Here is a 26,081-nt window from a genome sequence, read left to right on the forward strand (position 1 = left end):
CGGTTTGGTTCAGACCTCAGTTTTTATGGATTTTTCAACTTCAGGATTAAACCTAGAAACAGATTTTTGATTTAAGAATTAAACATAAAAACATTCATTTTTGATTTCAGGATTAAATCTTGAAATAGAGATTTTTAAATTCAGGATTAAACCTGGAAACAGATGTTTAAATTCAGGATTAAACCTGGAAACAGATGTTTAAATTCAGGATTAAACCTGGAAACAGATGTTTAACTTCAGGATTAAACCTGGAAACAGATGTTTAACTTCAGGATTAAACCTGGAAACAGATGTTTAACTTCAGGATTAAACCAGAAACCAAAAGCAGAAACATTAATTTCTTTTCTTTTTCTTTGGCGTTCAGACTTGGACTTGTTTTTTTACTTTTAGAAGAAGCTGTTTTGATGAGTGCGGTTATTGCGTCCATTACATTAGTAAATGTTTGACACAGTGAAACATGTTTTACCTTCTCGTTCTCGCTCACACGCTCATTAACGTCTTCATTAACGTCTTCGCGCCATTGGCCGGATCAGAGCATGAAGCTCGTTATCTGCTTTAATAAGGCGGCGCAGCGGCGTTTGTGTAACTGACGCGCAGGAAACCAGCGGAGAGTAAGAAACGCACACCACTCTTAATGTGGTGTGCGTCCATGTGTGACTAAAGATCATTGCACAGGCATCATGTGCTGCGTTCAAGTACAAATCTGATGATTCAGCACAATAAGGTGTAGAAATGTCAGTGACCACAGGAAGAAAAACTTCATTTTTGTTCACATTGTTCTTATTTGACTTCTCTTCTGTTGTGAAACTGTCACAATAGAAACTGATTTTAACATCACAGAACACGGGAGTTGTTGATCCACTGCTGCTTCCGTCAATCACTTCAAATGTGTTGTTTTGTGACTTCTGTGTTTGAAATCCTTGGTTCACATCTATTTAAGTGGCACAAAGTTAAAAAACAAGGCAGCAGTAGACCTGCAGCACATGTTCTATGGGACTTTACAGACTAAATATCAGCAAATATATTCTTAATATAATATTTCATAGACTGAAGCTAGTAATCATCTACCTTTTAGATTCTCAACACTTTTTTCCCCTTATGCGAAGTTTATATCTGTTAAATCTAAGGAAAACAACTTTGAATTCAAAGGTATAAATGAATAATATTTGTAATAGTTTTAATTGACAGTTTGAGCAAATGTCTTCATGGGCAGAAATATCGCATCAGTTTATCAGAAATGTTGCACTTGATTCCACAGCTCACGTTTACGTTTCAGTGGCAGTGAGACGATCTGAGCGAGTTTGTCTCGTTGCCATGGAGATGTCGGGGCTCGGTGACGTCGACCTCTTTGGTGAGGTCATCATTAGGCTCTGTGTGAAGAGCTTGTTTCCTTGTGGGGAAAACCTGGTGGCCTGTGCAACGCCACACCTCCACTCATCAAACTGTCCCACACACCTGAAGGGAAATGACCCAGTGTCGTCCGTCTGTCCTGTGTCATGTGACAACAAAACGTTGACCTCTACTTGCCCCCCCAACTTTAACCCCCCCCCCCCGCTGAACTCTGACCTCGACGTTTCCCACAGCTGTCACACGGCAACACTCGGCGTACTTCTCAGTTGTTACACCTTTAGCCGAAGCCTAGCCAGCTAGGAGTCTGGGAAGGGTGTAGCCACCTCCCACTTCCAAGATGCGTGACCAACGGACGTAGAACAAAAAGCCTCTGTAGTCAACTGGACACACCTACAACCAATCAGACCAATCAACCGTTTGATGTACGCAGAGCAACGTCAAAATGTGTCAACAGACGTGGGTGTTGATGGTGTCTTAACAACATTTGCCCGGGACGGAGCTCCACCCTCCACAAGTCGTTTAAAGTGGAACTTAAACCTTTTCTTCTGGACGGAGCTCCCCCTACAGTACTGTAAAAACTCATCGCTGAGGCTCCTCCCCCTCTCCCTTCCCCGGTGAACACATGGAGCCCATGCCGGTGGGCATCCAATTTCATGCGGTCGGACAGTCGTTGCCTCTTCCTTGCTTCCTCCATCAACGGTTTTCTGTTTTCTCTGCTTCTTTTTCACGTCTAAAATAACTCTGTCACTGAGATCTTACAGCCAATACCTGGCTACTGCCATGGAGCGATACGTGTTTCTTGCGAGACCCGAGACTTTGCGAGACCTCCTGATTCTGAGGTCTCCAGCCCAGCATGCCCTGATCTTGTGAGGCTAATTTTCCGCTAACAGACAGTAGGGGTTAGTGGACACAGTCCCCAATCTCCCCAAAACAAGACATCTAACCATCACAATGACACAAAGGACAAAATGGTGGTGTCCTTGCCAGACGTACGAAATCAAATCCCTTACTCGCGATATCTTACCGTTTGTGAGAGCATCAATAAAGATAGTGAAAGTCTTTCTGTCGTCATGGCGGATCGTAAAACTCGCTGCAGAACCTCTCTGAGCTTAAGTCGTCCGAGCTGCTTCACAGCAGAGTGTCGCTGAGTGACGGAACCATCCGTGGCTCCGCTGCAGTCCCAGAAACGTCTTTCTTTCTTGTGTAAAGGTGTCCCCCAGCAGGCCTGCAGAGCACTGCAGGTGGCGTCCTGACAGACAGCGTTGATTGGAGAGGATGAACACGCCTGGACACCATTACTGCACACTATGACGCTCTTAACTGCCGCTGTATGGGACAAAGTCAGACTCAATACACAAGAAACAGTCAGAGATGGTGGCAGAAGATCAGGGGATCCCCTCCATAAATGTACTAAATGTATTTGTAAATAATTTTGTTTTGTTGATCTACTGTTGTTATAGTAATAATAAAGCTCAATCAGAGCAGCTGATGTTCCAGAAATAAACTTGAAGGTGAGTTCAGGGTCTCACATTGTGAAAAGTTTCAGCTCTAAGCTCAGCGAGGGTCAGTCCTTCATGCCATCTCTGAACTGATGTCAAGAGCTCAGTTTGTCATTATCCCCCCTCACCACACCAGGCTCGGCTGAAGGCTCATCCCAGGAGCTTACATCTGTAATTAAATCATTAAATTCTTGTGTGTGCTGCACGGAGCCAGCGCAGATTGACTCCTCACAACCTCATTTTCTGTTTGAACACCAAATAATGATTTTGTGCCCGTCTAATTACAAAGCTCAACATGTGATCGGGACGCCGTCCGCCGAGGAATCATCACACACGGGGACGCATTAGACCTCATTATCAAGTCACTGCGGAATTATTACATCGCGTAATTGGATGGGATATTTATCAGCATTCTGTGATCACCTGATCTGTGATCAGGTGATCATATCACTCTCAAAGTTTCCTGGGAAAACAAAGCAGAGAAGATGTGTTCATCCACCCATCCATCCATCATACTTCTGTCCACTTTCCTTTAAGGTGTTCTACTATTTCCTATACAAACTAAGCTAGCTGTTTCCCTGTAATCTATGCTAAGATGCTAGCTTTTTACCTGTATTTGTGGTCCACATGCTAAGCCATAATAACATTCCCTTCTATTTTTGTGTAAAAATGCTAAGCTAAGCCATGTGTTTCCACCATAGTTCATTTTATGCATTAAAAACATAGCTGTTTCCACAATGCTAAGCTAACTGCAGCACTATATTTCACTGTTGTTGTTGTTTTTAGTCTTGTTACTAACCTACGCCAGATTTCGCTTTCAAATAGCTCTAGCTTATGCTTTTGTTTTCATTCTCATTTATTTCATACAAGCTAGGCTAGCCGCTTCCTTGAAGCTAATCTTTATCGCATTCCCTCTATTTTAACTAAGCATATCTAAATCTACAGTAGCTGTTTCCCTGTAGTTGTTATGCTAAGCTGCTAGCTGTATGTATTTGTAGTCCAGATAAGCAATGATAACAATTTCCTTGTACTTTTGTGTGAAAATGCTAAGCTAAGCCACTTTTTTCCCCTATAGTTTTGCTGCGCTGTTTCCACCTTTTTTGTACAGAGCAAAGCTAGCTGTTTCCGTGTATGTGTATGTGCTAAACAGCTAGCTCCTGTGTATTTGTAGTTGTACACTATGCTAACATAACTGCCCCACCATGTTAGTTTTCTTTAGTCGTATTGCTAACCTAAGCTAGATATCTAGGATTAGCTGTTTCCAAATAGTTCTGTTTCTTTGTACAAGATGAGCTAGCTGCACAAAGACGGGAACTAGTGAGGAAAAAGTCTAGGTTAATTATGGGATTAAATTAAATTTAAAAAAATTATTACATTTTTTCCAGCTAACCTAGCTCTTTCCCTCTATTCCGGTTTATGCTAAGCTATGCTTTCCTACAGTTTTGAGATAAATTAACCAGTAGATTCATATAAAGCTAAATGTGAACATTTGGATGAGATTTATTTACATGAAAGGAACATTTTAGACTTTAAAATAACCTAAATTAAGAATAAAGATATTATCAAAGAACATTAATAAAACGGCTGCTAATGGAGCATAAACACTCAGTAAAGAATAAAACAATGGATATGACAATATGTGAATCTGTGTGATTTATATCAGCCTGATGCTGGTGAAGATAAAGGTGAGCGGCGGTGAGAAGATTAGTGCCGACTGTAGCAGAGTGTTTTCATGGAGGAAGATGCTCACATGTGATTTCACGCCGCCTGCGGCTACATGATAAATATTCACCTCTGAAAACATGTTCACTTTACCTCCGTCAGCTTTGTTTCATTTTGTCGTTTTTGATTTGTTCGTTTTAATCGAATTAGAAAATGATGTTTTTTTCCCCCTGCATTTCCGATATGTCTCCTCTAAATGTCAAAGTCCTGAAAAAGAACATGATGTCTCCAGTTGACCTCTCGTCCTCGTCAGCTGCTCTGAAAGTGAAAACACGTCCACCGCCGCCGTGATGTAGAATCACGCCAGTTTCCATGTGATCGTTTGCTCCTCCTCAGAATTCACTGACAGCCGAACGCGCTCGCACTCTGAGGGAATCAAACCGTCGACACGCGTTCCCTTTGAGGAGCACGTCCAACGAAATTAGCATCCGATGAATAAAACAAATGTTTATGTGGCAGAGACGCTTTGAAATGCTCACAACGTGCTTGTAATTACAGCTCCGTCATAAAACAGCGTCTTTGTGATGTGAGTCAGAGAAGGAAGACAAAAAATCCTTTCATTCATGTCCCTGTTTGAATGCAGAGACGGTGAATACGCTCAGCGGGTCGACGGCAGGAGAAATACGTTGTTGTCGACGCCTTAATAAGCAGAGCACGGGGGGGGGGGGGCGCGCAGCCAAAGGCACACACTTCAAAAAACAATCCAAACCATCGTTTTTCCAGTTGAATAATAAATATTTATCCTATTTTCCACATGTTGTTTCATCATGAACCATAAAATAAAAACAGTAAAAAATCCACCGCAACAAAAGTGCTGATGTGGAGATAAACACGAGACTTCGCCGCTCGTCCAGCTGAGTCGAGAAGGACGCCGCCGCCGACGCCGCCAGAGGACAAAACATCGCAAACAACAACATTCTGTCTGCAGCTGATATCAGACGTTCAGTAACCACCCCCCAGCTTCCTCCCTCGACCCCTGACCCCTGACCCCGACCAGGGCCTAACATCATAATCATAAGCGTTGTGGTGGCGTTTCCTCTTGTTTGTTGGTAAACACAGACGCAGACACAGACAGAAGCGTGTCCTGTTTACATGGGAAGTCAGTATTTCTGAACACCGTGTTCCACTCAGGCTAGCTATTGTTAGCCAGTCAATAACAAAGCTACACACACACACACACAAACATCACACGGTTTAAAATGAGACAGAAATGCTATCAACGGTAAACGTAGCAGTGTTTGGGCGCAGGATTCAGGACGCCACATTTGCCCTTCACCCACTGACTCTTCTGTGGACATTATTTGTCTCCGCTCATCCTCGTCTTTGAGTGAAGACACAACAACATCTTCGTCTGTTGTTTTTAATCTGCTTTTTTCTGCTTTTTTTAACTCCAGCAGCTGATAACTGGTATCAGGCCACAGTTACTTTGGCCATTGATTTGATTAAGAGGCTTAAACATAGTTTAATGAGTTTTCCACTTCACCGCTCTGCTCCTAATCACACTCTCTGCCAGGCCCCACACACACACACACACACGTCTCTCTCTCCTCTGTCCGCCTCAATGTCTCTCGCCCAGCAGAGACACACTCAGTTTATTCTCCGTTTAAAACAATTCTGTCGTCGACTTCTCGTCACATCACAGGATTTAAACTGATTTGGTTTCATGTTCTTTGTTATTTATATTTCTAGCAACTTTTACTTCCACTCACTCACTCACTCACTCTCTCACTCACTCACTCACTTAATTTATATAATATTAAATATTAATGTAACATTTTAACAGCAGAGCGTTTTCTGCCACTAGGAACAAATAAGTAAGTTTTTTAAAGGAACTCTGACGGGTTAAACCCTTCTGAGCTGTCATCATCATCATCATTATTATTATTGTTGTCATGTTTACGTATTTTCCTTGTTTTGTCACCTTCCTCATGCGTGTTACGTGTGTGTGTGTGTAATCTGTTTTATTCCATCAACCCACCCGGAGACTACATGTACATGTAAATGAGCCACTTGCTATATAATCTGGCATGTTTACACGCTGATGTGCATGATCCATAAACACTGAAATCCTACACACTGGCTCTTTAATATCCAGTGGTTTAATTCCTGATGACAGATAATCATTTAAAAAGTCCCAGATGATTCACAGATGAGCGTCATATGAAGACATGAAAGAGGAAAATCATTTAGAAATCATTTAATCTGGTGACTGTGGCCATTCAGACGTCGCCACAGAGTGAAGGTGTGGGCGAAGCGGCCGCCTCACGTGTCACACTGAATAAACCCACGCTGCGTCTCAACAACAGTTAATCTGCTCCGTCTTCTCACGGTTGTGGATTTCCTCCTCGCACTCAGGCTCACGGTGGGTAAGGGTTCTGGACTGAGAAGTAAATGGACTCGGGACGCGTTGTGTCACGTGACAAATTCACACTTTCACAAATCATAAATTAAATCCACACTGGGAAGTGGTCTCTGTAGGAACCTGGTCACTGCTTGGTCCTTGTCTAAGCTGTGGCCTAATGGGTCCTGGTACTAGAACCTGGTGTCTTCTGGGTCATGGTCTTTAGTGGGTGTTGGTCTCTGCTGGTTCCTGGTCTTAGTCAGTACAGATTTGTTTTGGACCTTTTCTCTGCTGGGACATGTTCTCAGCTAGATTTTGATCCAAGCTAGGACCTGGTCTTGGCTGGGACCTGTTCCTTGCTCAGACATATTCTTAACAGACAGTACCTCTCTTAGTTGTGACTTGATTTGGACCTGTTCTCTGCTGGGACCTGTTCTCAGCTAGATTTTGATCTAAGCTGGGACCTGGTCTTGGCTGGGATTGTTACCTGCTTAGACCTGTTCTCAACTGGGTCTTGGTCTCTACCAGGACGTAGTCTCAGCTGTGATCTGGTCACTTCTGGGTGTTGGTCTCTGCTGTTTCCTGATCTCTGCTGGATCTTGGCCTTTGCTGTGACTAGGTTTGGACCTGTTCTCGGCTGGGACCTGGTCTTGGTTTGGACATGTTTTCTGCTGGGAACTGTTCTCAGTTCGATTCTGATCTAAGCTGGGACCTGTTCACAGGTGGGTCCTGATCTAGGGTGGGACCTATTCTCAGCTGGGTCCTGGTCTGGGATGTGGTTTCTGTGGAACCATGAGATTTTCTCTCTGTGCTCCTTCGTGTTGGCGACTATCTCGCCGTGTTTATGTGTCATGTGACACTCTGACCTGTCTGTGGCGGCGGCGTCCAGCGAGTCGCTCGCCTCGGTCGCCTGTGAAGAACAATGTGAATAATATTGTGATGGAGACCAGTGGAGATCTGAGCTCACACACACACACACACACACACACACACACCTAATGGCTCTAAGCACCTCGCTTATGAAAACAGCCCCTCGTGTGGGGCTCAATCTCCGCAGTGATTGACAATTATGGTGGTATAATTCGTCCCCTGCCTCCGTCTGCCGCGCCCGAGTGACAGGAGACGGATAAATATGTCATAAATCTTCAGGGAGTAATCTCTGCCGCGCCAGGCCACGTCTCATCATGAGATGAAGAGCGGCGCTCGGCCTCTTTACCGCGAGCTGCAGGAGAACAGGCGTGAACAAAGCTCCACTCGCCACTGCCAATAATAAGCATTACAGACGAGATTGCCTCCCCCTCCTCCCCCTCGTCCCCCCTCCCTGAGCTTATTCTCCTCCCTCCCGTGGAAAGGATAACTCGATTTGATGTCGACGGCGTTCCCTTTTTGTTCCCTGAGAGCGGCCGCTGTCAGCCGTCGTTAGCCTCTTGAGTTATTAGCAGCCTTCAGCTGCGCCGCTCTCCTCGCCGTCACTTTCGTTAGCCGCGGCTAGCCTGACAGTCGCAAAGTTAATTAGCACTCTGCTAATGTGACGCCGGTGTCTCGTTGCCCGGATGTGACACTCGAGCCGTGGTTTTTTTTTTCGAGAGCGGGAAAACAAACAAATCAAGCATTTCATTAGCGCGCCGTGACAGCTGAACTCTCTCTGTTGTTGTGTCTTCACACACACACACACACACACACACACACATTAATAATGCATTGACGTAGCGGCTCGCGGCCTCGTCTGAAGCCAGATAATGATCAATGGGGCGTGAAGGCCCGGCGCCGTGTGACCGTCCTCATTATATTTACGCCGCACACTGTTGTCAGTTCCTGTCACTCTGGTGCTAATGAGAGCAGCGGACGCCTGCTAATATTACCTGCCCACCGGGGGGGCGGAGCTGGTGAGAGTAATTAGACGACCCAGGTGGTGGCGAGGAGTGAGCAGCGCCGCGGCGACCGTGCGACGTGTTAACGGCGTGTTAGCGCTCACCTGACCCACATCACTGTCAGAGTCTCCGCCTCCTCCATCTGCTACTGGAAGACATGAGTTCAAGTTCAAATGAGGTGGAGGGAGTCTGGTCTAAAAAGGGGCGGGTCTAGAGAAAAACCTGGGGAAAAAACAACTGTACACAAAATGAGATGATAGCACAATATTCATCACGATAACGATGATATTTGGCAGAATTTCAAAGTAAAAGTCTTTTGTTTTGAGTGTGGAATGATGAGTCGTCCACCTCCACCTGTCAAACCTCAGCCTGGTCTTTGTGAGGACGTCGTGTCCTCGCCCGCTGCTCCGCTCTGATAACACTTTCGCCTTCATGTCTTCATGTGTTCATGTGTTCATTATGTTTTTCATTTTGAAGGAGGCGTTCACGTGCTGCCAATGCTGTGGGAAGAATCGACTGTGGCATTATTTAATGTCAGATAAACAAGTAAAAGACACCGAGGAGAATAAAAAGAGATTAAAAACCTTTAAACCAGGGGTCTGAAACTCACTGAGCATCTAGTCTGATCAGTAGGGGGCGCTCCATCCATCCTTCCACTGGGTTTAGGTTAGCGGTGAAAAATAAGTAGAAAGAAGGATTTAATCTTCCTAATGATTCTAAATAATATCGTCAAAATCTTACACCTGCACCTTTAAATGTAGAGTTTTAAGCATCTTTCCTGTCATGTGACGTGTGACGTGTGACGTGTGACATGTGACATGTGACGTGTGATAAAAAAGAGACACTCGTCTCTCGTTGACGTGATCTCTGACGACCCTTCTCCACGCGGCAAGACAATTCAGAGGGGAGCGTTTTAAACATTTCAAAGTTTAATCACCTCCTTTTCTTAAAGTTCTTTTTTCTCTCCTTCTTCTTAAGTGACACGTCGTCTCCTTAACGACGAGGCCCCCGGGACACTCGCGTTAAACATCCTCCATTCAGTGTGTGTTTGTGTTTTTAAGGAAGAAAAGACCTGCTGTCATGTCTTTATCCCAAACTTAACTTTGAGAACTTACGCACAATATGACAAAAAGTGTCTCCAAAGCTTTTTTCTTTCCTCTTTCACATGTCGACTGTCACAGCCCGTTACCGTGACGACGCTCATCTCTGACAGGCCTGAGTGTTAAAATCTCACTGAACTTCACTTACTGGGCCACACACACACAGTCAGTGGAGACGCACGAGATTAAAGGGTCAGTTCAGGGTGGTGGTGGTTTTTACTGAAGGTGTGGTTTTATAGCCGTGTTTTTTTTGTGTTCCCATATGTAATAGTTACCAAAATAACCGTGTGTGTGTGTGTGTGTGTGTGTGTTTGTACATAAATCTTTGTGAGGACCAAAGAAACCTGTAAACCACAGGCTGTGAGGACATTTTTGTCTGGTCCTCATGTCCTATAACACCTTAAACGACCTAGGTTAATATTAGACATGGTTACCTCGGGTCCTTGAAATCCTTGAAAGTTTTTGCATTTGAAAAAAAAAGGTCAAGGCCCTTGAAAGGTTTTTGAAAATCGCCCTTATATGGGTCATTGAAATCTTTAAAAGTTTGTGAATTTGAAAAAAAATTCAAGGCCCTTGAACGTTTTTGAAAATCACCTAAAATAGACACGGGTCCTTCAAATCCTTGAAAGTTATTGCATTTTTTTTAAACAAAGAAGGCTATTATCACCTGAAAAAGACATGGGTTTTTGCTTTTGAGAAAAAATGTAAGGCCCTTGAAAGGTTTTGAAAATTACCTGAAATAGACATGGGTCCTTGAAATCCTTGAAGGTTTTTGCATTTGAAAAAAAGGTCAAGGTCTTTGAAGGTTTTTGAAAATCAGCTGAAATAGACATGGGTCTTTGAAATCCTTGACATTTTTTGGATTTGAAAAAACAATTCAAGGCCCGTGAAAGTTTATAAAAATCACCTTAGACATGGGTCCTTGAAATTCTTGAAAGGTTTTGTGTTTGAATAAAAAATTCAAGGCCCTTGAAAGCTTTTGAAAATCACAATTATGTGGGTTATTGGAATCATTAAAAGTTTGTGAATTAAAAAAAATCAACACCCTTGAAGGTTCTAGAAAATCACTTGAAATCGACATGGGTCCTTGAAATCATTAAAAGTTTGTGGAATGTGGAATGGTTAACAAAATATCCAGCCCCAACTGTTGTCATGGTTACACCACTGTATTTACAGTGTAAATACAGATGAACGTTAGAGTTTTTATTTTATAACATATGTGCGTGTTTCCAAGCATGTTCAGCGTCTGTGCCTGCACACGTGTTCACAAACTGCCCCCTAGTGGCAACATCAGGGAGACACATGGGACTCACTCAGGTTTTTCTCACCGTGACTGCGATTCTGATTTTGATTTGAATGAATGAATGAATTAATGAATTTGGGGGAAAAAGGTTTTGAAAACCACCCTTATATTTGTCATTGAAATCATTAAAAGTAAAATCACCCGTATATGGGTCATTGAAATCATAAAAAGTTTGTGAATTAAAAAAGAAATCAACACCCTTTCAGGTTTTTGGAAATCACCTGAAATTGACATGGGTCCTTGAAATCCTTGAAAGTTTTTGGTGTTTGGAAAAGAATCAAGGCCCTTGAAGGTTTTTGAAAATAACTTGAAATTGACATGGGTCCTTGAAATCCTTGAAAGTGTTTGGTGTTTGGAAAAGATTCAAGGCCCTTGAAGGTTTTTGAAAATAACTTGAAATAGACATGGGTCCTTGAAATTCTTTTGATTTGAATTTGAATTTTTTTATATATATATATATATACATATAAAAAATATTAAAAAAGATGTAAATTACTATATTTTAACATAAAATAAAGAAAGGATTGAATCTTAATTTTACAGCTGTAAATTAAATATGATTGGTAGAGAACTCAAATTTCTGAGGTTCTTTGAAGCTCTGACTTCAGCCTGAAGAGCTCAGCTGAAACAAAACTACATTTCCCACAAGTCACAGCGCGCATTCGCGCTTGTGTGTGTATCCTAACAACGCGATGGAGCAGAGAAGCCTGATTTAAGGAGTTATTAATAAAGCGGTGTAAGTTTCGTGTTCGTACTTTATACGCCATTTTAAGGGCACATGTTTTTAAATTCGTGACATTTCCCTTGTTGCCACGATAACACGGTTTTACACCACTGCTGTAAAACGTTGTTGTAGTTATTTTGAGGCGGAGCTAGCGCGTTAGCTAGCGCTTGCTAACGAACGTCACCAATAGTTTGAAATTTGAACGCGATAGAAAACAACACATTCAAAAGCTCGGCGATGTTTACGTCTCCTGTTTTTTTCCTTTACATTTATATTATATTTTTTTACATATACTCAACATGTCACTTCATACGACGTAAATATAATAACGTTATTTCACGAAGAGGCTTCTTCGCCAGACTCCGTTCAAAATCTCTCAGATTTTTATGTTCACTAAACAGAGTAAAGTAACGTGTTTATATTTTAGAGAAATAACTACATAACCAAAGAGTAACTATTGACATGTACAATTCGGCGTATATTGAACACACCAAGCAGTGCGTTGTTTTGTGACATTTTAAATTGCTGAACCGCACCGCCTCGTATTACTCCTATTTGTTCATACATACTTATAACTATGGTATGAGGAGAAGCTTTGTAAATTATAATACAACGAAAAGATATTAAGAATCAACACGATTGCCGAATTCATTAGAAGAAACACACATTCAACAAACAGTTCATATTATTGTTCTAGCCCACGTCTTTTTTTGTCCCCATAGTGAAATTAATTTGAATGAATGTGTTTTCAAATAGGGCTTGGGCTTACCAATTCTTGGGTCACATTCCTGACCATTTAGGAGTATCTAAACCGTTTTGCACGACGTGACTGTGTCTTCTGGGTGTTTAATGAAAGACCTCGTTATTTCCAGATTCCAAAATGTCAGGTCAACCTGATACAGCAGCAGAGACAGCAGCAGATGACGTGTCTCGACTCGAAGGTGTTTTACAAGGTCAGTCCTGCATGTGTAACTACTACACTCACCAGCCACTATATTAAGTGTCCAGTGTACCTAATAAAGTGGTATCCCAACTACTTCAAGGTTCCAATTGATTATAATGAGTGGTTCTTTGAGTTACTCTATCGTTGATTTTCTTTAAAATTATTTTAGCACGTGGCAACAAGAACCCATATGTTTTTTTTAGAAATGTTTGTACCTAATAAAGTGGCTGGGTCGTGTATTATTAGTCTGTGTCGTCATATTCTAACACAATAATGTTGGTACACTCTGGAAACCAATAGCATACGTGTTTAATAAGTTCACTACTGTATGGAAACTTACTTATATTATGTGAATATTAATATATTAAGTGCTGAGAACCAGCCTTTTACTGTCCTGCACCAAAGCCCATAGAAAAAATGGTGTTTTTAGCACGTGTGGACGCAGGAGCTGCTGGTCTACTGCTGCCTCGTGTGGTTAGTTTGTGTCCCTGAGGTAAATGTGACGCAGGATTTCAAACACTGAAGTCACAAAATAGCACATTTGAATTTACTAATGGAGACAGCAGTGGATCAACAACTCCTGTGTACTGTGGTGTAAAATCTCAGATTTTCTCTCTTTGGTGCAGGAGAGAACGCTTTATTACAAACCAACACAAACTTCAGATTCACTCTAATATACTGTATGACACGTCATTAAATGAGAAAATGTGTGTGTTTTGTTGCTGTTGGCAGACATGTCTGTTCATCAACATGCTCGAGCGAGGCCAGATGTCTCTCAGATGTCCAGGGAGGAGCTGGAGGACCGGTTCCTGCGTCTCTATGAAGAGTCCCTGCTCTTTAAACAACACGTCAACAAACAGGAGGACAAGATCAAGAAGTGAGACGGACAAACACCTCAACCACCCACCCACACAGAAGTGTCATCAAAATTGAGATTTTCCTCAAATGTTATCTCCAGAAATTGAAAAAAAAAATGAATATGTTTATATTTTAACAATAATGTGGGCATTCTACATTTATTTTATTATTATTGATTGAGTGTTTAGTTGCTAAACTGTTTTTAAACACTTCCTACTTCACACACAGGTAAACTGAACTTCATGCAGGTCTTCTTTAACCTCCAGTTAACTCCAACCTTTACCACTGATTCCTCCTCCTCCACCCTTCAGGCTCGGCACCAAGCTGATGAAGCTGGTGAAGGACCGCGGCCGCATGGAGCAGCTGGCGGCGGGAGGAGCCCAGGCGGTCTCCAGGGCTCGGAACGTGGAGATGGAGATGATGTTGGAGGAGCTCCAGGAGAAGGTGCGAGGGCTCCAGACGGAGAACGAGGGGCTGAAACAGCGCCTCCTGGTGGCCAAGCAGCAGTTGATGAACTCGCAGAGTGGCAGGCTGCGTCAGTACAAACGCGTCCAGCCGCGAGTCAACTCTGGATTGAAGAGGAGAGACGATTCTCCGTCTCCGTCCCACACACGACCGGGCCTTCTGGAGGAGGCGAGGGCCAGGACACGTAACCTGTGAGTCCTGCACACAGTCGTCCACTACATTCATGAGCCTGTCCTTCACAAACAAAATGGCTGAATTTGAAGAAGGAAAAATGCATTTCAAGGCCTTTTCAGGTTTTTTGAAAATCAAATATACATGGGTCCTTGAAAGTTGGTATTTAGGTAAATGTCTCCCTTGTTACGCCACCTGCTGTTTCGTGCCCTACATTGCTTGATGTACTTAGACTATGCCTATGCAGCAGGACAAACGTGGAGTCATAGTTACTAGCGGTGTTGTGGACACTGTCCACTGTCTCTCTCTCTCTCTGCCGTTGACGCGAGAGTCCATGCAGAACAACGAGCGAGTCAAGTTAAGACAAGAGAGCGAATGACGACGTGATGTCTGGGAAATGAAAATTATCAAAGATCAAAGATTTCTGTCTCACCAACGACCAAGTTCCCAAAAAGAACAATCACTTATCCAGACGCAGAGCATGATGCAAATCACTAAAAGTGGACAAAGCCATCGTGGACGAAGATGCTCTTACAAGTTGCCCTCCTGTCTTAAGCTGTGTCAGCACATTTGGTCCTTGAATTTGAGGGAATTGGTCCTTGAAAAATCCTCGAATTTGATGTCAACCAAGGTGTGGGAACCCCTGTGTTATGGTTAATAAACAAAAACAACCCTGAAAGACTCCATGACATTAAATGAGGCAGAAATCGCTGCTGGATTTGTGCATGAGTGCGTAAAGCTTAGCGATGCATTCAATGACCATTTCAAAGCATCTGCAAACACATGTGTAGTCCACAAATTAAATAGTGCTGCTGCCACCATGTGGTAATAGATGTACAATTAACATAGAAAAGGTTAGAATAGAATGGAATACAACTTTATTGTCCACCCAGGTGGAAATTTTCCTTCGGCTCACCAGCATAAAAACATAAAACCTTAAAAGTCAACGTACGTAAAGTAATAAAAACAGTACATAGTTAAAATAAAATAAGAGGCAGCACAGTCGTGCATGTGTTTTCCAGATATCAGGAGGAGGAGTCTGACTCTTGTTTCTGTTCCAGGGAGAACATCATCGAGTCTCAGCAGAGCCACATGGAGGAGATGGAGGCGGAGCTAGAGCAGCTGAGGGAGGAGCTGAGGGCGACGCAGGCCGAATACGAAGACAGACTTCAGCAGGCGCAACAGATCAACAAGCTCAGGTAACGTGATATCTGGTCACTCAGCTGAGCAGAAGGTGTCTGCACAGGTTTATGGACCAATCATGTGCCACCTACAGAACATCAGGTTATTATTAAAGTAGAGTTAGTAAATGTATGTATAATTTATGTATATACAATAAAAAAGTTTTGTTATTTGTTCCTAAATTGCGTTTTACAGTGTATATTTTAGTGATTACAAAAGGCTATAACTTCCCATTATTTATGTCTCAAAATTAAAAAAACTAACTTTTAACTAACCTCGCTAACCCAATACTTGGGGAGGACTCGAGTAAATGTGCAGTGAAAATTTGGAGTCACTCCGAGTTCATTTAGACGGCCGTAACAAAATGTCAAAACACCCCGATTTTTTACGACGTGTGAAAACATTGTTACATTTTTCATTCCTCTCACTAATGAATCACTGAGTGTGGAAACACTGCGGCTGGAGTGTTTTGGAGTGTTTTTTCCTCCTGCACCTGAAGTGTGGAGTGGAGTCTGAGCATTTCTGAATATGAGAACTATTGATCCGTGTCTTTACTGCACACTGAGCCCACACACACACACACACACACACAGACGTCCACTGTGTAAACAAACACTCGTGTTCCCTCTCAGGTCGCACGTCAACAACAACGTGACGCAGATCAAACTGCAGAAGCAGCTCACGGAGAAGTCCAACGCTGTCACTGTGCTGGAGGGTCAACTACAGGAGGTGAGAGGAATTACAGCTGCAGCACATATCACCCACAGTATTAATGTTTTACGTGATTCATCTGTATTATTAGGTACAAAAAGAAAAGTGCAATGTTTTTGGGGTAAAAATAAATGTGTTGTCATATTGCCGTGAGGAAACATCTTGACTGCGTTTTTAGTGCATTTTCAGGGTTGAATTTTGGAATAACGTCTTAAAAATGCTTGAAATAGCTTGAAAGGTGCTGGAAAAGCTTAATACTTACGCTTTAAAGTGCTTGAATTTGACATTAGAAAATGTCTTTGAGGAGAAGATACAACCATGAGTCGACACCTGAAAGTTTTAACTAAAACTTTCAGCCCAAAAGCTTCATTAATGGAACATAAGAACTGATGTCACTGATGTAATCGTATCTAAATCCAATCATTACACACACTTTAAGTGTCCAAGAAACCGGGTAAGACAGTGTGAGGAGAACTGTTCTTCAGCTGCGATACACGGATAAAAACCACTGCGAAATTAAATAATAAAAAATCCTTTGTGTTTTAGCATAAGCAGACACTGAAGGCAGCGATACAGAAGCTGGACGAACTTTCTGAGCAACTCAAACACGAGAAGCTCAAGAGCGGAGACCTGGAGAACAGGCTGCACGTCTACAACAACAAGTTAGAGCTGGTGAGTGCTGCACTGTTGATGAGATGAGTCTCCTCATGTCCTCTGTTGATGAGATGAGTCTCCTCATGTCCTCTGTTGTCCATTGTTGTCTCTGAGCAGCTGCCGCAGCAGTTGAGTGCAGTGGAGCAGGAGCGAGATCAGCTGAAGGAGAACTATAACAAACTGCTGGACAGGTGAGAGGTCCCTGCACACAAACAGATCTTTCTAACGCAGAGTGAACCTTTAATTCCTCACCATCGTGTCCTCATGTGTCTCCAGCATCTTTGACGTCTCTCAGCAGCAGAAATGGCAGAGCCAGGAGCAGCAGCTGAAGTTACAGATCGTTCAGCTGGAGACGGCGCTGAAGGCCGACCTCGACGACAAGAATCTAATCCTCCAGAAGCTCAAGGCAGAGCGGGGTGCGTTGGCTTCGTTCACCTGTTTTTAGAGGGCAGCGTTGCACCTCTCAGTGTACAGCCTGCTGGAAATTATGTGGAGAAGAAGAAGAAGAAAAAGAACGCAAAATAAGAGTTTGGATGAATGAATGAGTTTTCGTTCGTCTTGGTATTTAACATCTTCCCACCCAATTTCGCGAAATTCGGTGGAACTCAATTTCACCTCTGTTTTCACCTTAGGGGGCCGTTATGGCCCCTGCTATTTGTGGCTCCGGCCCTGATATTAATGTTTTTGTTTTTTTAATCTCAATTGTGTGATAAATGTTGCATTTGTTTAATGACTGAAGTGAAGATTATTGTGTGTTTTATTAAAGAGACGCACGAGAAACTCGCAGAAGAAAACAAGAAGCTTCACAGTCAGTTTCTGGAGCAGAAGCAGGAAATGGACGAGCTGAGGGATGGTTTGAAACTCCACAGCAGGGTGAGCCGCCTGTGTGACAGTCATTCATTCATTCATTCATTCATTCATTCATTCATTCATATCCCTGACACGATTGAAAATACTCAATGTTTTTAACTCCATATGCTGGTTGTGTCTCCCACACCAAACTCCATGGAGAAAATCAATAATTTTACACCACAGTACACAGGAGTTGTTGATCTACTTTTTCCTCAATTAATAAATTGAAATGTGTTATTTTGTGACTTCAGGGTTTGAAATCCTTCAGTCAGATTGACCTCAGTGTCACAAACTGGCCACACGAGGCAGCAGTAGACCAGCAGCTCCTGTGTCCCTGCGAGCTAAAATCACTGATTTTCTCTATGGACTTTGGTGAAGTCTGTCTAACATTGAGTTAAAGCAGCAAACATAGACTAAAGAACTACCTATCCCTTTTATTTCTTTATTTTTTTGTCCAGTTGAAGCCTGGTTCTTTGGTTTCAAAAGTGTTTTTCACACATGTTCTCCTGGTTGTTGTTCATCTGAAACGTCAAATGAGTTGTGATGTTTTTCTTCAAAGGAGAGTGAGCCGCGCAAGGAGAGACGTGACCTGAGCTTCCTGGAGCAGGTGGAGGAAAAAGGGAGCGTCCAAGAGCTTCAGGCCGCTCACGCAGAAACCATCCTGGAGCTGGAGAAGACCAGACACCTGCTGAGCACGGAGAACAAAATCAGCAACGACTACAAGGTTCGTTAACGTCACTGATTATGTGCTGGATTTCCTATTTTTAATCTCCAGTGTGTCTGCCCTGTGTCTTGTCAGCTGACATCTGTCCAGTAATACACTTGTATGCCACCAGGCGGAGCTGGAGGCAGTGCAGCAGAAGATGGAAATCGACAGAGCGAGTTACGAGCAGAAGCTGGAGCGTCAGACTCAGCTGCTCGACGCCAGCATGGCAAAGATCAAGAAACTGGAGGGTGAGAGATATTCCCAGCCATCCCAGCCATTGTAACTCTCCTGCACCAAAGTCCAAAGAGAAAATGTGTGATTTTAGCTCAAAGGGACACAGGAGCTGCTGGTCTACTGCTGCCTCGTGTGGTCACTTTGTGTCACTGGGGTAAATCTGTATGAAAAGATTTTAAATAAGACCTTTGAACTTTCTGATGGAGGCAGCAGTGGATCAACAACATCCTGTGTGATCACTGATTTTCTCTCTGGGCTTTGGTGCAGCGGGATGTGAAGAACATTTTAGTAATATGGTGTAGAAGGTGTAGCTTTTATTGGGTGAGCAGCAAACATTTGTAGTTAGTTAGTTTACAAAAGTGAATCATGTTCTATTGAGAAGGAGCTGAAACTAGTGATTGAGACCGTGAACTTGTATTAATGAAGTGAGAAGTACAAGCTTATTTTCCCATAGAGACACCGACTGCTGTCCTTATTCCTAGGCTTTACTTTTCAAACCGGAAGACGACATCCAATAAATCTTTACGGTCTTTGCACACCAGGTGTTATTGTGTTGTTTTGGCATTTATTGGCTACTGATTATAGCCTTTACAACTAATTCAAGTCTATCGTGTGTGTGACAACATTGTCCCGACGTAGAGAATTTGTGAAACACTTATTATTGTTGTCTTCCGTCTCCTCTGAACTTGATTTCCCTGCTGCTCTTCAGCTCAGCTCAGGGAACTCGCCTACAGCCCCAAAACACACATCTACAGACCAGACGTCGCAGACGAGGTTGAGTCTGACGAGTCTGATGAAGCGATTCACCTTGAGCCTGGACAGAACCTCGTGGAGCTTCAGATCGTCAGCGCCTCGCTGTCTCCGTCTCTCTTGGAGGCTCTGGGGGATGACGAGCCCTACACCTTCTGCACCTACTGCTTCTATCTGTCTAAGCTGCACTCCACGCCAGTGGTGACGGGCCACAGGCCCAGCTATGGCTACACGTCCAAATACGTGGTGAGCGCGGACCGTCGCTTCCGCGACTACCTCGGCAGAGAGTCTGTCACCGTCGAGCTGCACCAGGCGCTGGGGACGGACTGGAGGACGCTGGCGAGTGGACGACTCCCACTGCAGCAGCTGCTCAAGCAGGACGAGAAGGTCCACGGCAAGATACAGCTGGTCGGTGAGTGAGATGATAAAAATCTTCATCACTGTTTCCCAAACCACGAATTAATGATGTTCTCAAATGTCTCCCCTTGTCCACAAACCAAACTTATTCAGTTTTAAAGATTTATTTGTTATGTGGAGCAAATAAACCACATGTTATTTACATATTAGAAGCTTAAAAGTCAAAGAACTTGCTCTTCTTCAATAGAAAATATTGTGTTTGTAGCAGAGCAATTAATTAAAATACATTTTGTCAAGATGACAATACGTACGGTCTACTGCCATTTTTTCTCAGAACTCTGACTTAAATCTCAGAACTCTGACTCTTTTCTCAGAACTCTGACTTTAATCTCAGAATTCTGACTTTTTTCTTAAACTTTAATCTCAGAATTGTGTTTTTTTTTCTCCGAAATTCTGATTTAAATCTCAGAATTCTGACTCTTTTCTCAGAACTTTTTTTTCAGAATTGTGATTTTTAACTTGAATTCTGACTTTCTGTAGTTGTGTAATTGAACAGTCCTGTAGTAGATGATTCATTCAATAATTAATTAAGCACTCATTTTTAGCTCTTCTTCAATGGAAAGTGTTGTGTTTATAAGTAGGGCTGAACACAGTCTTTGGCACAGTAGCCAAAAAGTCTGTCAAATTACCATTTTAATTTTAAATGTTGTCCTGACCTACACAGGTGGAGAATGATGTCTTTGAAATGCCTCAGCACAAATGTGTCGTTCATAAATGGTCTAAAATGACTGTATTGGACTAATATCGGTATCAGTAGATACTTGAGCTTTTGGTATCGCCCACAAAAAAAATCAACAACTGTCTGTGGAAGTATTTCTAGAACTTAATCTCAGAAAAGTAAAATAAAAGCAGAGGCTGCAGGTCTGAACCCTCAGAGTCAACAAGACTCTTAACCCACAGGTTTTTCCCTCTGTGGTTTTTTAACAGTGAAAAATTTAAAGGCTGTTTTTTTTTTCCACAAACACAAAAACAACCTGGAAACAGACGTGAGGCGATATGAACCAGATGTCAACAGAAACAAAGGAGGAGTTTCCCGAGGCTGAGAATCGTTAATAAAAAAACATGTTTTTTTCCACCATCGTCGGGTTCAGGTGCAGAGTTGGGGACTGTGGGCTCGCTGGATTACTGGATGAGAGTCAGTAATCCCACCACAGAACCCAGCCACGGGTTGAGAGACGAGGATCTGAAGAAGCCTGGAGGTTTCATCAGCTCTGCTGTGAACACACAAGCACAGGTCCCGGCACAGGTCCCGGCACAGGTACCAGCACAGGTACCAGCACAGGTACCGGCCTCCAACACTGACTGCACTTTAGTTTCTATAAATCGTGATGAGGTGTCTGTGATGACTTCTTCTACTTTGAAAGGCTGCTGCATTGATCCTCATCATATTTTTCATGTTGAATAAAATGAGTGAAATACACTTGATATACATGGTAAAGTTAAGATAATACATGGTATTGACAAACTTCTATATTTAAAAAAAAAAGGTCACTTAATAAGACTTTTCTAGGCCTAATTGTTTGTGTTGTAGCAGCATGTGACCATATATCTAGGCAATAAAGTCAGACTTTTGTCTTTTTTTTCTCACACTTAAATCTCAGAATTCTGACATTAATCTCAGAAATTCTGATTTTAATCTCAGAATTCATGCTGTTTTATTTTCCTTTTTTCTTTCTTTTTAAATGTATTTTTGCACTTGGCCCTTCTACTCTTATTTTCATTGCTGTAGTGGTTTATTCATGATTATACAATACTTTTTTTATCTGTGAAAAGTGCTTTATAAATAAACTTTACTTACTTACACTGTTTTGTAAGCAAACCACTAATATTGTTATATTTAACACGCCTCTCTTTTTTATCAGGCTCTGCCTCCGCTGCCCAAACTAAAGCAAGAGACACAAGCGAGGGACGCAGTCTTTGCCAAAAAGGTCAAGTTTGTCAGTCCCACGCCTGCGGCCGAGCTGGTGAGTTTCACACTCTCACACTTTTAACTGTGCTGTTGTCTGTAGACTTTAGTGGTGGGTGTGAAAATATTATCATCTCATGCAATAATCGATACGCCAGGGCAGATATCGACATTTTAATTAATAAATTAAGAACTCTGACTTTTTTTCAGAATTCTGACTTAAATTTTAGAATTCAGTTTTTTTTCCCCCCTCAGAATTCTGACTTTAATCTTGAACTCTGACTTTAATCTCATAATTCAGTTGATTTTCACTCTTGTTTGTCTGTCAGGTTCAGGACACGCGTCGGTCAGGCCTCAGAGATCAAACGTCGGCTCCTGTGATGAAGGTACAAAATAAAACGGCTCCAAATTTGTTTTGTTTTTTTGTCATTTTTAAAGCTCCAGTGTGTAACCTCTGTCGCTCTTCAGTGGAACTCATATTTGTTTACATTAAAAAAAGCTTTAATTGTTGTGGATTATAGATTATATAGATATTTATCTCTTTGTGGGGACATTTCGACAACTTTTTTTAGTTTCTTTTTCAGGGTTAGAATTAGGTTTAGGTTAAGGGTTAATGTTACACTGATTTGTTTCCACTAAAGATACAAAAACAACTTTGTGTGTTTGTGTTTGTGTGTGTGTGCAGGTTCTGACTCCAGCTCCTGCAAAGAAAGAGGACGATGAAGACGAGTCTCTCGTCTCGGCGGGGCAGCTCGTCCCCAACGTCTGCCAGTCCGACTCTGATGTTTCTGAGGAAATCAGCGAAGGTCAAATAACAGCAAAACTATCGACCGCGATTCACATGCAACTGAATATTTTGTAGTGTTTTTGGTAAACAGTGCGGCGGCGGCGTCTTCATCGCTGAGGAGGGCGTAAATATTAGATGTTGGAGAGTTCATAAATGTTAACGACGGCAGGTCCTGTGAGAGCCAGCGCACAAACACAGGCGTTCAAGTCTTTGTAAATTTCTCAGTGAACAAACACACGCTGGGACCGTGTTTCCTGTTTAACACTTTTATTATTTATCTGATTTCCGTGCAGACGTGGAGGCGGCCACGCAGCATCGCAGAGAATCCACTCAGTCGGACAGCGATGACTGCATCGTTCACGGTCAGGCCGCGGGGAGGAAGGTGGGTGAAACCGCCCGCCGTCTGTTTACCTTCTCTCTGTGCAGGAAGGAAAGAGAACAGAAGACTGAGCTGCAGGGAGAATTGATCTGCAGCTCTGGAAACATGTTTACATTGTGCACTGATTTGTGAAGGTGTTTATTTGTCTTCCGTTCGATTTTTTTTTTCGAGTTTCTGAATCCCAGCCGCCAAACAGGTTCATTATTTATTTCTTATCGTCAAACCAACCAGGCCTGAAAGTTTTCAGCCTAATTATTTGTGTTGTAGCAGAATTTATTGGCAACTTATTTGTTTCTAACACACATAAAAATAAGCAATAATCCACGTATTAGCTCTGTGAAAAGTTAAGCATGTCATACGGATCATATTTACAGTGTATTATGAGATTAAAGTCAGATTTCCGAGGACAAAAGTCCGAATTCAGATTTTTTTCCCCCTCAGAATTCGGACATTAATCTTGAATTCTAATCTCAAAATTTTGACTTTAATCTTGAATTCTGATTTTAATCGTGAATTCTATTCTGACTCTAATCTTAAATTGTAATCTGAGAATTCTGACTTTAATCTTGAATTCTGAGTTTTTTCTCGGACTTTAAATCTCAGAATTCTGACTTTAATCTCAGATTCTGTGCTGTTTTTTCTTTTTTCTTTCTTACAGGCGTCAGAGCGAGTGCGTGTGGAGGTGGTGTCTCTGAGTCTGAGGGCGGAGTCTCGCGTGGTCCGGGACGCCAACGTGGTGCGTCTGTTCGTGGAGTATTCTCTGCTGGACCTGCCCACAGAGGAGACGCCCCTGTCTCTGCCCAAGCCCGCCCAGGGGCGGAGCATCAACTTCAACTACAGCAAAGGTACGAGTCCGGATCCCCCGGGTTCTTCGTTACCATGGTAACAACAGGGCTCGCACAGGAGGTGGACATGTTGAGAAATGTGACGAATCGATGAATGAATAAATAACTAAATCTCGGCGTGTTTGCCCGTTGTCCTTCAGTCATTCCAGTGGACGCCGAGAACAACGCGGCGAGACGGCGGCTGCTGAGAGACGTCCTACGGGGACGACGCCCTCAGATGGAAAGGTGAGGGAAATGCATGTCGTTGAGACGGTGAGATGATGGAGAAGTTCCAAACATTCTGACATTCATCCCACAACGTCTTTTTGCGAATATGAATAAAGTTTCTTTGAATACGTCTGGAGGGACGTTCAGGTCTCACCGTCTCATGTCGTCTCCTCATCAGGATCAGGTTCACCGTGGTGAGTGAACCTCCAGAGGAAGAAGAGCAGGACAGGGAGTGTGAGGACATGGGCGTGGCCTTCCTGAGGATCCCCGAAATCCTGGAGAGACGAAAGGATCTGATGGAGACCAGACTGAACGGTCTGTGCACACACACACACACACACACACACACGCACACACGCATGCACACACACACGCGCACACACACGCACACACACACACGCACACACACACACGCACACACACACAAGGTCCATTCAGATATATCGCAAATTTGACCTCATTCCTGACAACTTTTGTGGGGACATCTTGTGACAATAGGGACATTTAGTGAAAGTGAGGACATCTTGTGAAAGTGGGGACATGACATCTTGTGAAAAAAGGTATAAGTTGGGACATCTTGTCTTGTCGTCCTTATGGGGACAAAAATCAAGTCCCTGGAACCTAAATTATTCCATATTAATGTGAAGACATTGAAAGGAAATGAATGTAAGTCAATGTAATGTCCTCTGAAGTCATGGAAACCAGACTGTGTGTGTGTGTGTGCGTGTCCCGCAGTTGTGGACGTGCTGGACAGCAGTGAGGTGGTCGGCAGTCTGACCGTGTCTGTGGAGGGACTGGAGGCTCTGCAGGCTATAATGGGGGACCAGGACCTGGACCAGGAAGCAGCTTCAGCCTCCTTCCTGCTTCCATCAACGCGACGTGAGGAGACAAGGACACACATGAACATGCGTGAACACACGTGAACACACGTGAACACACGTGAACATAATGTGCCAGAAAGAAGTTACTTAGTCGATATTTAGGTAAATGTCCTCGTTTGTTACGACGCCACCTACTGTTTCATGCCCTGCGTTGCTTGATGTACGTAGACTAGGCCTACGCAGGACAAACATGGAGTCATAATCACTAGCAGTGTTGTGGACACTGTCCACTGTCCCTCTCTCCACCCTGCAGAACAACGAGCGAGTAAATTTAAGACAAGAGAGAGCAAATGACGACGTGATGTCTGGGAAATGAAACGTGTCCAAGATCAAAAGACAAAGATTGACCCAAAAAAGGACAATCACTTGTCCAGATCTCATGGACGAAGACACTCTTACAAGTTGTCCTCCACTCTCGCACCTCTCTTAAGCACATTTGGTCCTTGAATTTGAGGGAATTGGTGTTGGAAAGTCCTTGAATTTGACATCAACCAAGGTGCACTTCAGGCTAGAGTCACACTTAATGGAAGAATCCGGAGTTGCAGACATTCTAGGTCTATTTGTCGGGATCAATAGCGAGTTTATATTTTGAGTAATGTCCATAACTTTCTATAGAAGACTGTTTATGTCCCTGAGTCGTCTTCCTGTGACGCCGTCTTCAAAGTCCGTAACAGACGACAGCAGAACTTCAGTACTAGCCTATACTGGAATATGGACTGAAGCAAAGAAGAACGTCTCGTTTTACCGCTTGACCAATTTATATAAATGATGACTTCTGAATCTACGGGAGCCTCCGCCGACGGACGGCTCAACGCACGAGGACATTTCTATCTTTATGGTATGTGAAGGCCACCGTAGTTCCCCCTGGTGCAGCCCGGGAAAGGGAGCAGTGAGCGGAGGAGGCCCTCCCGTCTGCAGTCTCCCCATTAGATGTCACTGTGTTCCACACACTCTACCTTTTTATAGTTACACTGAAGACTGAGGACATTATTTTTATGTCAGGCGTGTTGACACTGACTTTAGTGTGTGTGTGTGTGTGTGTGTGTGTGAGAGTAAAGGTGAGAATCACTGACGTGCCTTAAATGTGACGTCTCCTTCTGTGATGTTTTGTACTAAAAATGCTCCAATAAAGAGACAGTAGTGACACCTGTAACCTAATCAATAATCAATCAATTTAACCCTTTACTTTACAGTTACTGCTGATGAAATGTAATACTTTAAAG

General features: G+C 43.0%; 1 protein-coding gene across 5 annotated transcripts; it reads left to right on the forward strand.

Moving 5' to 3' along the window:
• The first annotated feature begins 11,841 nt into the window (after positions 1 to 11,841).
• Positions 11,842 to 26,023, forward strand: LOC131470366 (protein fantom-like). 5 transcript variants are annotated; one of them, XM_058646140.1, is made up of 22 exons: positions 11,842 to 11,922; positions 12,783 to 12,863; positions 13,586 to 13,730; positions 14,023 to 14,367; positions 15,409 to 15,546; positions 16,162 to 16,258; positions 16,787 to 16,912; positions 17,012 to 17,085; positions 17,171 to 17,310; positions 17,661 to 17,767; positions 18,306 to 18,470; positions 18,583 to 18,700; positions 19,396 to 19,848; positions 20,945 to 21,135; positions 21,716 to 21,817; positions 22,089 to 22,145; positions 22,445 to 22,565; positions 22,840 to 22,928; positions 23,584 to 23,770; positions 23,911 to 23,995; positions 24,156 to 24,292; positions 24,713 to 26,023. In XM_058646140.1, the coding sequence occupies exons 2-22, from the start codon at positions 12,791 to 12,793 to the stop codon at positions 24,898 to 24,900; spliced, it is 3,138 nt and encodes a 1,045-aa protein (XP_058502123.1). In that variant the 5' UTR covers positions 11,842 to 11,922; positions 12,783 to 12,790; the 3' UTR covers positions 24,901 to 26,023. The 5 variants fall into 5 exon arrangements, with proteins under 5 accessions (XP_058502123.1, XP_058502125.1, XP_058502126.1 ...); XM_058646142.1 differs by having other exon boundaries at positions 20,945 to 21,123; XM_058646143.1 differs by having other exon boundaries at positions 20,945 to 21,111.
• The last annotated feature ends 58 nt before the right edge of the window (positions 26,024 to 26,081 follow it).

Source organism: Solea solea, chromosome 12 (genome assembly GCF_958295425.1).
Source record: "Solea solea chromosome 12, fSolSol10.1, whole genome shotgun sequence".
NCBI lineage: Eukaryota > Metazoa > Chordata > Actinopteri > Pleuronectiformes > Soleidae > Solea > Solea solea.

Coding starts and splice junctions, on each gene's coding strand:
- LOC131470366 (XM_058646140.1), top strand. CDS start 12,791: ATGTCAGGTCAACCTGATACAGCAGCAGAGACAGCAGCAGATGACGTG. Junction 21,818..22,088: donor CCACGCCTGCGGCCGAGCTG/GTGAGTTTCACA, acceptor TTTGTCTGTCAG/GTTCAGGACACGCGTCGGTC. Junction 23,996..24,155: donor CGACGCCCTCAGATGGAAAG/GTGAGGGAAATG, acceptor TCTCCTCATCAG/GATCAGGTTCACCGTGGTGA.